The sequence below is a fragment of the Raphanus sativus genome, unplaced genomic scaffold (assembly GCF_000801105.2).
Source record: "Raphanus sativus cultivar WK10039 unplaced genomic scaffold, ASM80110v3 Scaffold3153, whole genome shotgun sequence".
NCBI classification, from domain to species: Eukaryota; Viridiplantae; Streptophyta; class Magnoliopsida; order Brassicales; family Brassicaceae; genus Raphanus; species Raphanus sativus.
This window is the reverse complement of record NW_026618460.1, coordinates 1-11260: the sequence shown is the minus strand read 5'-3', so window position 1 is coordinate 11260 and position 11260 is coordinate 1. Positions and strand designations below refer to the sequence as shown.

General features: G+C 39.0%; 2 protein-coding genes across 3 annotated transcripts; both read right to left on the bottom strand.

Annotated features, from left to right (window-relative positions):
* Positions 1-2908: 2908 nt before the first annotated feature.
* Positions 2909-6133, bottom strand: LOC130506359 (protein ROLLING AND ERECT LEAF 2-like). The gene is made up of 6 exons (XM_057000998.1): positions 5975-6133; positions 4517-5524; positions 4368-4439; positions 4067-4281; positions 3767-3990; positions 2909-3700 (listed from the first exon to the last, which is right to left on the bottom strand). Exons 2-6 carry the CDS (start codon positions 5511-5513, stop codon positions 3040-3042), a joined length of 2169 nt encoding a protein of 722 aa, XP_056856978.1. The 5' UTR covers positions 5514-5524; positions 5975-6133; the 3' UTR covers positions 2909-3039.
* Positions 6134-7077: 944 nt separating this feature from the next.
* LOC130506358 (protein FAR1-RELATED SEQUENCE 3-like) lies at positions 7078-10670 on the bottom strand. 2 transcript variants are annotated; one of them, XM_057000996.1, is made up of 6 exons: positions 10550-10670; positions 8378-10443; positions 8201-8290; positions 7906-8055; positions 7420-7536; positions 7078-7329 (listed from the first exon to the last, which is right to left on the bottom strand). In XM_057000996.1, the coding sequence occupies exons 2-6, from the start codon at positions 10403-10405 to the stop codon at positions 7285-7287; spliced, it is 2430 nt and encodes an 809-aa protein (XP_056856976.1). In that variant the 5' UTR covers positions 10406-10443; positions 10550-10670; the 3' UTR covers positions 7078-7284. The 2 variants fall into 2 exon arrangements, with proteins under 2 accessions (XP_056856976.1, XP_056856977.1); XM_057000997.1 differs by having other exon boundaries at positions 8378-10439; positions 10550-10669.
* Between the last annotated feature and the right edge of the window lie 590 nt (positions 10671-11260).

Genomic DNA, 11260 nt, shown 5'->3' with positions numbered 1-11260 from the left:
TTACAGACGATTCTACATCCGACAATTGTATATGCCTTATGAGAATTCACGTTTTACTGCATCTTTATTTAACACTGAGTTTGTATATCAAAGCAAAAGAGTTACATATGATGAAGGATGTTCTCGACACACAGATAAATTCAACAAAGAACCAATTCTGGGAAAGATAATTGAAAAATCATATTGAGTGAAAGCTAAACAGTAGCATCAGTAGATACCATATGATAACCTCACAATTAAGAGCATTAAAACTAAGTTGCTCCCAACCAAGAGACTGACAAGCCTGAGTTGAGACTGCTTCCTTCATAAGCTCAAAAACTAGCAAAGAAACCTGAGAGCACTTGCACTTACGGTTATAACCGAAGTTGAAATCATTTCTATACCAAGAACCAACACTAAGAACCAATCAACTTCCATTTTGATAGTACGAAGCTTTTGAAATCCATTTTGCAGCTTCCTATAAGTAAACATGAACAGGAACTCCAAACGTTGGACTAGAGCCGGAAAAACTCAGCCAAGAACTTGCGATCGACAGCATAGAGAACCTTTGCAACCAAGACCAAAATAAAACTTCCTCAACACCAGCAGACAAAAAAAGTAATCAACCAAAGAACTAAACCTAGTTCACATAGCCAATTCAAAAAGCATAACTTATCATAAATAATATCTGACTGCAGATCCACAATCACTGCAAGGAAGGAGATGAAGACCCAAGGCAAGAGCCTTGCAACAGAAAGGACGGAAGAAACGTCGAGATACCACTCCACATACCAAACCACTACCACCGGAGACACGCAGTCAAGCACAAAGAAGAAAAAGAAAAAGAGGAGATGCCTTTCTCGGTGACGGCAAAGAACACCAACCACCGAAGAGGCAGAGACCAAGATGAAAAGGTGAAGGCGGCTAGATAGAAAATAAAATATTAGAGTTGATCAAAGTTCTAACTTTACTGAGACTCGAAATCCAGACATCTTGATGTATAAGCTCATTAAAGAACCTTTAAGAAAACCACTTACCAAATGAGCTTCCACAAAAAAAAAAACTTTTTTTTCAAAGATTCCGAAGCCGTGACCATAATCTTAGTGTTCGAATGGAAGGGTGGGACAAAGACAGTTCTTCCACATAAGGAGTTCTCCCGCACTGTATTTACCATTCAACTGTTTTTGATTTTACATTGTAGATAGTGAGAGATCTACATGCACTTCAGATTTTTTTGTCTTTTCTGAAAAAAGCAGAAGATCTGTATTCAAATCTCACCGCTCTACATTTGGTGTTGTTTGCGGGAGATCTGCAAATATTTAATTTAAAATTTGTTTATCTGTTTTTATAAATATAATATTTTCATTCTATTTTATTTACAATTATAAGAATATAAAAACTATCATTGACTATATATATTTTCTAATTTCTTCATACAATTTTACATTTAATTTAAAATATTATATGTATATAATGTGTGTTTAATTATAGTATGAATTCTGAAAAATATGGTGATATAATTTAAATGTGTATACTAGTGGAAAAACTATATTTATTTCATTAAATTTTAGCGTTTTCATATTTTGATTTCAAAATTACAGCAACATGTTTTTAGTGCAATATTTATTGTTGTTTATATTTTCTATATATGTGTGTTTGATATATTTTATTATAATTTTTATTATTAAAATATATAATTTATTTTATTTGAATTGTTTTTATCATTAAAAATTATAATAATTGTTTGTTCTACTTGATCTGCATGCATGTTTCGCTTGATCTGCATCTTTCCTGCATGATCCGCTTAACCTGCATGTTCTGTTTGATTTGCACCATTTGAACTGATTTTACCATTTAGAGTTTTAATTAAATTAAAGCCAAACCGCGATGACAGATTAGAATATCAATTCCTAGAATTTTAAATTTATCTCTTTCTTTATTTCAATCAAATTGTCATATAGATTATTGCCACATAGACAAATAAATAACAAATAATAAATTTAAAAAAAATCAGAACAACTAAAAAAAAATAGTAAAGAAAATTTTAACATTGCATGCTAAAACCTAAACTCAAAATTATAAACTCTAAACCCTAAATCTAAACTCAAACTCTAAATCCAAATCATAAACACTAAATCTTTAACCCAAACCCTAGATCCTAGACACAAATATAAAATATAGACTAAAACTCTATACCCTGAACCTTAAATCTATACCCAAAACCCAAATCCTAGAGATTAATCCTAAATCTGAGCCCAAAACCCTAAATCTGAGCCCAAAAATCCAAATCATATAGTCTAATCCTAAATCTAGACTCTAAACTCAAACTTTTAGGATATACTGTATAGTTTGAGTTTATTGTTTACAGTTTGAATTTAAGATTTAAGATTTAGGTTTAGGATCTAGAGTTTGGGTTTAGTGTTTAGAGTTTGAGTTTAGGTCTAGGATTTGAGTTTAGATTTAAGATTTATGGTATATAGTTTGGATTTAGGGTATAGGTTAGAGTTTAAGATTTGGGTTTAAAATTTAGGATTTAAGATTTGGGTTTATGTTTTGAGTTTAGATTTCGAGTTTAGAGTTTATGATTTAAATTTAAAATTTTTGTTATTATTTTGTTTAGCTGTTCTATTTTTTATAATTTATAATTTATATTTTATTTATCTATGTGGTAATAATCTATATGACAATTTGATTGAAATAAGAAAATAAGTGAATTTAAAGGTTTACCCAGTATTTTTTTGAAAAAAAAAAGGTTCACCCAGTATTTATACCTTTGCCCAAAAAAGGTTTTCCTTTTTAGTGTTTGATATTTCTTTTTTTCTCTTATAACTGATAAATTCTATTTTTAAGTTTATCCAATCTCTTTCGCTCTAGGATATAATTTGATTTGAGCTACATCAACTATTATAACCAACTACCTTCCACATCATGCTTGAAGCAATTTTCTTATAATAGATACCTCTCTAGCATTTACAAATGTTTAATCCAATTTGTCTCTTTAAAACCTTGACCTGTCACAAACTCCATTCTTACCAGAAAATGAAAAAAATAAAATAAATCTTAGTTACCCTGGGAATAAGCCTTCATATGCTCGTACTTGTTCTTGGCTTCTTGGATACCCTTCTTAAGTTCCTCATACAATTTCACTGACAGTTCTGCAAACTGGTTGAGCTGGCCAGCAAATCCTTCCAAGCTTGTCCTAAACCGATCAAATCCCGGACCACAATCTTCCAACGTCTCATCTTGCAACAGGTGATCGTTCTGGTTCTCGCCAGACCGATGTTTCTTGTTGCGATTCTTCTCCTGCCGTGGCAAGAACCTGGCAACATCAGAAGCAAGCGCTTTGATGGAGCTCGAAACCTCTTTGGTAGGCAAAGCTTCGAGCTTCTCTAGCCAGATTCCACATGTTGCGTAAATGGGAGGACCATGGTTCCTCGGAGAGATTTCTGGCACGCGCCTTTTCCGCTTGGAGGATCTTTGTGGTAAGGTGACACATTTCTCCAGCCATTCGTTTATAGCTTTAATATATGATCTTTGACCTGTGATCCACTTTGTGAAGCTTGAAGCCAACCCCCTGAGTTCATCTTCTAGGTGACATGTTACTTGTCTGTGCAGCTCTGACTGCATGTTGAGTTTAATGTTACCGCTTCTGTGACACGCTGAGATTAACCTAAACTGAACCTTGTGGCATTCCAACATCACTTCCCACATTCGACTCAACCTATTTACATCCAAACATAATGATCAAATATATATAACAAGGCTCTCAGGTTCTTATACAACATACCCTTCAATGAGTTCTTCGAGTTGAGGTTGGAGCTCTTTGTCACGGAGCTCTTCAATCCGTCTGGATATTGAGTCGATCCTGTGAATAGCCACTCTGATTCTGGAGTGAAGGTCCTTGACAACTGCACGTGTCTTGTCTATTGTTTTTGAACCTTTGCCTTCTGATTCAAGTTCTCTTAAAACTCTGCATTTTTCGTCATACTCACTCCGCACAGTTTGACTCCCCTGAATCAAAAACACATTATATTACATACTTTGATTATATTTTCTTGAATAATGTATTTAAGGAACTCTTAAGTACCTTAACTTCATCATAGAGCTTCCGCTCCCATGCATACAGTCTGTCTAGGGTCGACGCATGGCTTCCAGCAATCATGCAAATGTTTTCAAAGAGATTGCTATTCAGCTCTTCCACATCATCACTATTCATTCCTCCCAGAGGATTCATAGAAGATGAGGATCGAGATGATTCAGTCCTATGCCAGGTCAAGTATTTCACTGAGTCCTGAGCAGGCTCTGCACAGACAAGCTCAGATTGTAACCCACTCCATCAAAATCAAAAACAGTTAAAAACCCAAAATGTAAATAAGCACCACTTTTACCTTCTGGTACATCTTTGGGGTCTTCCCCACAAGTCAGACAGGTTTTGAACAGTGATGATGCACCAGAGCCACCTGCAAAAAGCAAAGGCATGTGGTTGAACTATTATGAATCCCAAACAGTAAGCAAGTTACAAGCAGAGAATTATTACTTTCTTTTGATGGAACAATGGGACGGAAATGCAATTTGTTGGCTTCAAGCATCCTAGGGACTTCTTTTCCAGTCTCTGAAGCTTTGACAAAGAGCAACTCTATCTCTTTCATGCTTGACAAGAAGTCCCTTGGAGGAAGCTTGTTGTCGGTGCGATCTCCCTCGTTTGGTGTTTTGTTCACTGGAGTAGAATCTGCCAATGGCGTCACTGGAGGTGATAGCTCGGGAGTTTTGCTTTTCTCGGAGTCGCTTTCCACTCCATCTCTTTGAGGAGAAGCATCACGACGCACTCTGTTGAAGTTTTCAAAGCTTCTCACAAGTGTATCACTTGTCAGCTCCTCATCAAACTCATCATCAGAGTCTCTGGACTCTTCCCTTTCTTGAAAAGAAAAGTTGTCACCATCTTCTTCTTCATCATCATCCTTTCCCTTGCCACGAGGAGACGAAAACCGGTTGTCAATCGGATGAGAAAGACCAAAATAATCCCAAGGAGGCGTCTCAGGTGGCATGGAACAAGAAGATTCTGATTCCATCTTTTCCATAGACCTTCTGCTCTGTGGGATGATACTAGACGAGGTGACAGTAGCGACAATAGAAACAGGCGGTTTCTCTTCCACTTTCTCGGAAGAAAACCCTCTGAATTTCATATGATTGATCTGGAAGAACGGACGGGAACTAGGAGGAGGAGGCGAGGGCGAGGGAGAATACGTGTCATTGTGAGAGTAAGAGAAATGAGATCCTGATTTCTCAGTTAAAGCGAGAGCTTGTTCTGGTGTAGTGGCACTAGTAGTGGAGGTGTACAAGGAAGATTCAACTGGAACTTCGGTCTCTGCGAATTTCCTGAGGGCAGTTCCGGTATTCTTAAGAGACTGGACGTATGAAACGTGAGCAGCCGCTAACAAACATCTTCCATCGAGTGCTTGTTGCACGAATTTTTTTCTTTCTCGACATAGCTGTAAGGCTTTGTCTTCATCTATTCTAGATGTTGTTGCACCCATTGTTTTCCAATCTGTACATATGTAAAGAAAAGAGTTAGAGAATTAGAGTTTGAATCTAATGTTGGAGGTGTGGCACAGAATCATTGTACTCAATACTGAATCTGGAAGAAGAAACACAGATGCATGAAAAGGGTAAAACTTTTCACAAGAAAACGCATATCAGAAGAAGTCAGTTACAGTTGCATTAAACCAATAGAAGAGAAACAATCAGAAATCACACACCAAAAAGACAAAACCTTTCTCAGCTAATCGAACATAAACAATCCAGTTCTGGTCATATACCGTAAACAAATACCAAAGTAAATTGAACAAAAATCAAGGTGGGGTTTTGTCAGCAAAAAGGAGAGATTTTAATAGAAACCCAACTGAAATTGGGGAACTAGATTAGAGTAGAAGAGAACCTAGAATCGAGTGGCTATCTACGCAAGAAGCAGCGGAAAATGGAGAAACAGCGGTATTACCTAAAGAGTGCGAATTGAAGAGAGGGAGAGGTGGTTGAGCTTTTTTTTAGTTATGCGAGAGGATCAAACATAAACGTCTTACAGTAGCGAGAGAGAGAGAGAGAGAGAGAGAGAGAGAGAGAGATCTTATGAGGAGGAGAAAAAGGGCAAAAAGTGTGACACATGCAATAAAGCATCTGCTTGCTTGTAAAGAAATTGACTCAAAACGGTAACTTTCTCTCCAGGTGTTGTTACTCTCACCGGTCACTTTTTTTTACAGTTCTCTTGGTCCTTTTTCCCTATTTTTGGGTCAATAGTCAAATATGTATTAGGTCTTTGTATGTGTTGTCAAAAAAAGACTTATGTTTAACCTACTAAATATGAATAAGCAACCCGTTCAAGAAAACTTTCAAACACCACTGTCCAACTAACTAAAACTTTCTACAACCAAACAAACAACTAGTGATTCGGTACTTTCGAAAATACATCTTTGATAACCCCCAAACATTTCATCGACAAACTATATAGTTTGGTCGACGAGGATTAAGGTTCAGCTACATGTTCATGAAGTGTGAGAGACGATCGAACACGGTTCAGATGATCAAAAGAAAAACGATGTGGCAATTGTTCTTTTGTTTCAATCCATTCCCCAAACTTTGATTTTCCAGGTGGGAAAAAAACTACATTGAAACTAATGTAATGAGAAAATGATGGCAGCTATCAAGACCTAGATGCTCCAGAGGAAGAGGTAACCGTCGTTGATTACAGGAGCTTGTAGACACATGGTGACCGAGTCTACCCGTTCGGGTTGAAGGAATCAGTGTTAGAGGGATTAGCAATTTACTTGTCCTTTGATGTATGTATTCTTTTTGTTGTTTTGGCATAAGGAATGCAGTCGCTATATTTCCTTAGCTGCTTTTCATGTGCTTTGTTGTCTGTTGGACGATGATGTAAATGTGTGAGAATTCTTGTCCCATATTGCGTCTCATCAAGCATCATTTCTTACTTGGATCTTTTATTGTGTCCCTCAATGCTGCTTTCTTTTCAAAATAAAATAAAATAAATAAATCACTGTGACCAACCAAATCTAACGTTGCACTTCAAGCGAATGGGTGGTTCATCGATGTCTGAAAAAAGGATATATATACAATTCAAAGCCTGCCCTGAATCAAGACTCAATGCCCCCACCTGTTTCTCCACACTTGCACATATTACACATTGTAACGTACAACATCAATCACAAAGATTGAACACACGAATCCTAATGAGGGATCTTCCTTCCTACGTTTACAATTTTTTTTTAAAAAAATTTCCGTGGTTGCTTCTCTCTTTCACTTGCGTTGCTTCTTCCCTTGTGGTTCTGTCTGTAGCTCTCCCTGCAAATGCAAAGTTACAGTTTTAGAGTCTATATAAGTAGTAATAATATGGCTTTGTTTGTAAGTAAATAAAAGGAAGTGTGTACTTACAACAATAGAGAGCTGCTCACGGATATAAGCCATTGATCTCAACATTGCCCCTAGTGTATCCCTGGACACCTGAAATTTGACCTCTGATTCTCCTGTTGTTGTCTCAGTGTCTTGCAGCTGGAGTATAAGATAAACAAAAAGGTCTCAGTTGAGAAACTCTTTATTTCAAACAAAGAGAGACAGATAAACATAAGCAATTCCGTTTTCCCATGAATAATGCATCATGAAAGAATATGGCTACTAAAGCCTTTCATGAACATGAGTCCTCTATGTAGTAGTCAAACAAATTCTCCAGCTGTTTTTGTTGTTGCTTAAATTCAAGTGGGTTCCAAAAGAACAATTTTACATATGCAGACATGAAATAAATTTTCATATACAAATAGTGATTCTAGTCTTTGTTCAAGACCGGCCATTTACTTGAAAGTGACACACAGATAGAGCAAATGAAGCCTAAAGGAGAAGCTACCTAGAGTATAAGAAGCATACCTTCAAATTGATGACAGCTACTCTATTCGCTGGAGCTGAGAGTTGTTCGCTGATGTAAGCCATAGACCTTAACATAGGTTCAAGTGTAACGCTAGACAGCTGAAACTTGACCTCCATATCTGCCGAGGGAAACTTTCTGTAATCGTGCAACTGAAACACATCATAGAAAAAAAAAATCCTCACTTCTGCGGTCTATCACAATTTTGCAGGAAGCAACAAAGACTATTAATAAACTGTTCATTAATATGAACGCAAAAACCATACAGAAAACGTTTCTGGTTCGTGTAATGCACACCTTTAAATTGATAACTGCAACTCTACCACCCGGGATTGTATTCTTACTCTCCATCCCCCAAGTCATTGACTTAAGACAAGGAAGAGCTACCTGCAAGACAAGGCAAGTCAAATTATCACCCAAGTCACTGACAGAAAGAAAAAACAAATGACTCAGTGAAAGGTTTACTCTGGGTACCATATTCTCAGGAGCACCATCATCTCGGTGAAGGGATATCGGTGCCATACGCGGCAGATTCAAATCAGCAACAGACTGAGCTCTGGCCCCACCATCGTTAAGATTAAATCTGCGTGTCATTTCATCATGACGAGGCCACAGCAGAGGGGTTGAGTCAGATGCTGATAGTGAGGTCTTTGCATCACCACCGTGTGAGCTAGGAGGTGCAGCTCTGCCAACGCTTTTCCTGACAGCTGAAACCTTCTTTCCACCTTCTCTGAGTGCTCCTAAAGCAATATTATAAGTCTCAGGTGTAACTGCACCTTCCTCAGCATACTTAATGGCCTCGCGACATAAGTGGTTGTAACGGTGTAACAAGCCATCATCGCTAACACGCTCATCCATCTCCACAACGCTCTTGGCATTTCTGGTCCACCTTCCCAGAATATAATGCGGTGGCAAGGTGAGTATATTTGTGACGGTAAACACTGTCAGAACGTGTCGACAGAGTATCCCGGAATGCTCAAACATCTGACAGCTGCAGCTTGCTCTCATCTCCGGGTAGCAAAACGACACCATATAAGCTTTGTTGTCATTTTCAAATTTCGCAACCCTGAATGTGGTGCTGGTACCATCATCATCGATTCTGTTTGCAGTGTAAGCAAACGTCTCCACCAACTCTGCCTGAAACTTTTCAAAGATTCTCCGTGTATACAGATTTGCAGCCTGGCTCTCCATGGGTGATGGAGTCTTCAAGATTGGAGGCGTGTTGGCAGTGTCATGATCAGCTTCAATCTCCATCTCAAACCAGCTCTCCATAGCCCTTTCGTAGAGCCTAAAGAAGATGGGAAGAGTTGTCTGCTGATTCACATACCCATCAAAAAAAGAGCCTTGTGTAGTAGGGAAGAGTGCAGCAAAAAAGGAGTCTCGGAAATAAACAGGTACCCACTGAGCTCGAGCGTTATATATAGAAGAAAGCCATTCATGTCTTCCTAAGTCATACTTGTCAACGATGGAACTCCAAGACGATTCAAACTCCTCTACGGTTTCAGTGAAGTTGATACAATTGTAAAGGTCAACCTGAAAGCTAGGATAGGCGAGAGAGACATGAGCCAGCTTATCCTGACCTTCTCTAAGCACATCCCACTTATTAATACAGTGACGAGCACCAGGAAAAACCTGAGAAGCAGCGATCTGAATGGCTCTATCTTGATCAGTCACCAAAGAGACGGGAGGGTGATCTCTCATGGCGGTTAGAAAAGTCTTGAAGAGCCAGATGAAGGAAGCCTCTGACTCGTCAAGAATCAGCGCACAGCCGAAAAGTACAGCCTGGCCATGATGATTCACGCCAGTAAAGGGCGCAAAAGGAACAAGAAATTGACTGGATTTGTACCTCGTATCTAGCGTAACCGTGTCGCCGAAGCGAGTATAAGCAATCCTAGACCTCGAATCAGCCCAGAAGACATTAGTCATCTGATTATTATCATCGTCAAGCTGAATAGCGTAGAAGAAACCAGGATTCTCCGCCTGCATCCTGTTGAAATACTCCAAGAGGTTATGCGCGTCACGTCCGAGGGATCTCTTGGGATCCTTAGAGTTAGAAGCAGCACGACTCCCGCCGTCCATGGAAACATACATCATACCACTAGGCACGTTAGAGCTGGCGAAATGCCTGCGAGGGCGAAGACAGTGGAGCGTGTTGGGAGTTGCTAAGCCGTGGCTATGCTCTTTAACGAACTTGGTGACGACCCATTTGTGAGCCTTGAGCTCTATCCTAAGCATAGCATCGCAGATTTCGGCAGGCCTTCGTCTCGACCTTTTGCTGCTGCTACTAGAACATACGAATTCACGAGTAGAAGAAGAAGAGGAAGAATCTGTGGGAAGGGAAAGGAGCTTGGAAGTGAAAGAGAGCTGCCTGGCGTACTCGTCGTAGAAAGATTTGGCTTCTTTCTCGGAATCGAACTCCATCCCAACACATGGCTCTGCTACTCCGATCTCGTCCATCTCTTGATTCACCATTGGGTCAACCAAATGTATATCATCATCCATCTTACTGATTCGCTTCCCACTAGGGTTTATCAATCTGTCTTTCAGATCCACCAGAAAACGCACGCAGAAACTTTCAAGTCTAGAGATGAAATCACACAAACTGCGAATGAATAAAGAAAGAAGGGCAATCGAACAAGGTTTTACCTTATTGAGCAAAGTTTCAGGAGACGAAACTCGGCACTGTGTTCCGCCGAAGGAGAAAATTAATCTCCGGCGCGCAGTTGGGGTAAATTATAGTATAAATATATAATTGCATAATCCTCCACAAAACTGAGACAAAAAAAAACATGAAAAAATTGGCAAATTGGGCAAATCGCAAGTTTGAAATTAGGGAATTGAGCGACCTCAAGTTTAAATTAGAGAATTGAGCAAATGGCCTTTTCCACAATTGTAAATTGTCGGAAGAGGGTGCGCGTGATTCTTGATATTACGACCGTGTCATTACGCATTTTTTCTTTTTATAAATGGGAAAAAGAGCTACTAAAATAATTAAAAGAATTAGAAAAAATCAAATTGGGAGAAGATTTTGAATTTTTTTCAAATTGGCATTTTTGGTCGTCTTGTGGTTTGACCAGAATTACCTCTAACCTCTAAACAGCTGCAATTAAAAAGCAGACATCAAGAACCAGCCTCGACTGTACCCAAATTTGAGACACAATTGAAAACCAAACTTCGGAGACACGAATTGGAGACTGCGGCCAGATACGACACAAGACGACCACTTTCGCGAGCAGACTCCAGTAGAGATGGTATCCCCATCCAGCGTAACGCCGTCAAGGAGGGTGACTCGTAGTCAATCCGCCAGTGATAGAGAACAAAATCCCAAGAAAACTCGCCGAGTAGGCAAAACTGCGC

Bases quoted from the DNA above. Each gene is read 5' to 3' on its own strand.
- LOC130506358 (XM_057000996.1), bottom strand. From the start codon at position 10,405: ATGGATGATGATATACATTTGGTTGACCCAATGGTGAATCAAGAGATG. The intron at 8,056-8,200 runs GTGTGCATTACA...GATGTGTTTCAG, and splicing joins TTGCAGTTATCAATTTAAAG to TTGCACGATTACAGAAAGTT. The intron at 7,537-7,905 runs GTATGCTTCTTA...CTTATACTCCAG, and splicing joins TAGCTGTCATCAATTTGAAG to CTGCAAGACACTGAGACAAC.
- LOC130506359 (XM_057000998.1), bottom strand. From the start codon at position 5,513: ATGGGTGCAACAACATCTAGAATAGATGAAGACAAAGCCTTACAGCTA. The intron at 4,440-4,516 runs GTAATAATTCTC...TGCTTTTTGCAG, and splicing joins CATTGTTCCATCAAAAGAAA to GTGGCTCTGGTGCATCATCA. The intron at 3,991-4,066 runs GTACTTAAGAGT...TTTTTGATTCAG, and splicing joins AGCTCTATGATGAAGTTAAG to GGGAGTCAAACTGTGCGGAG.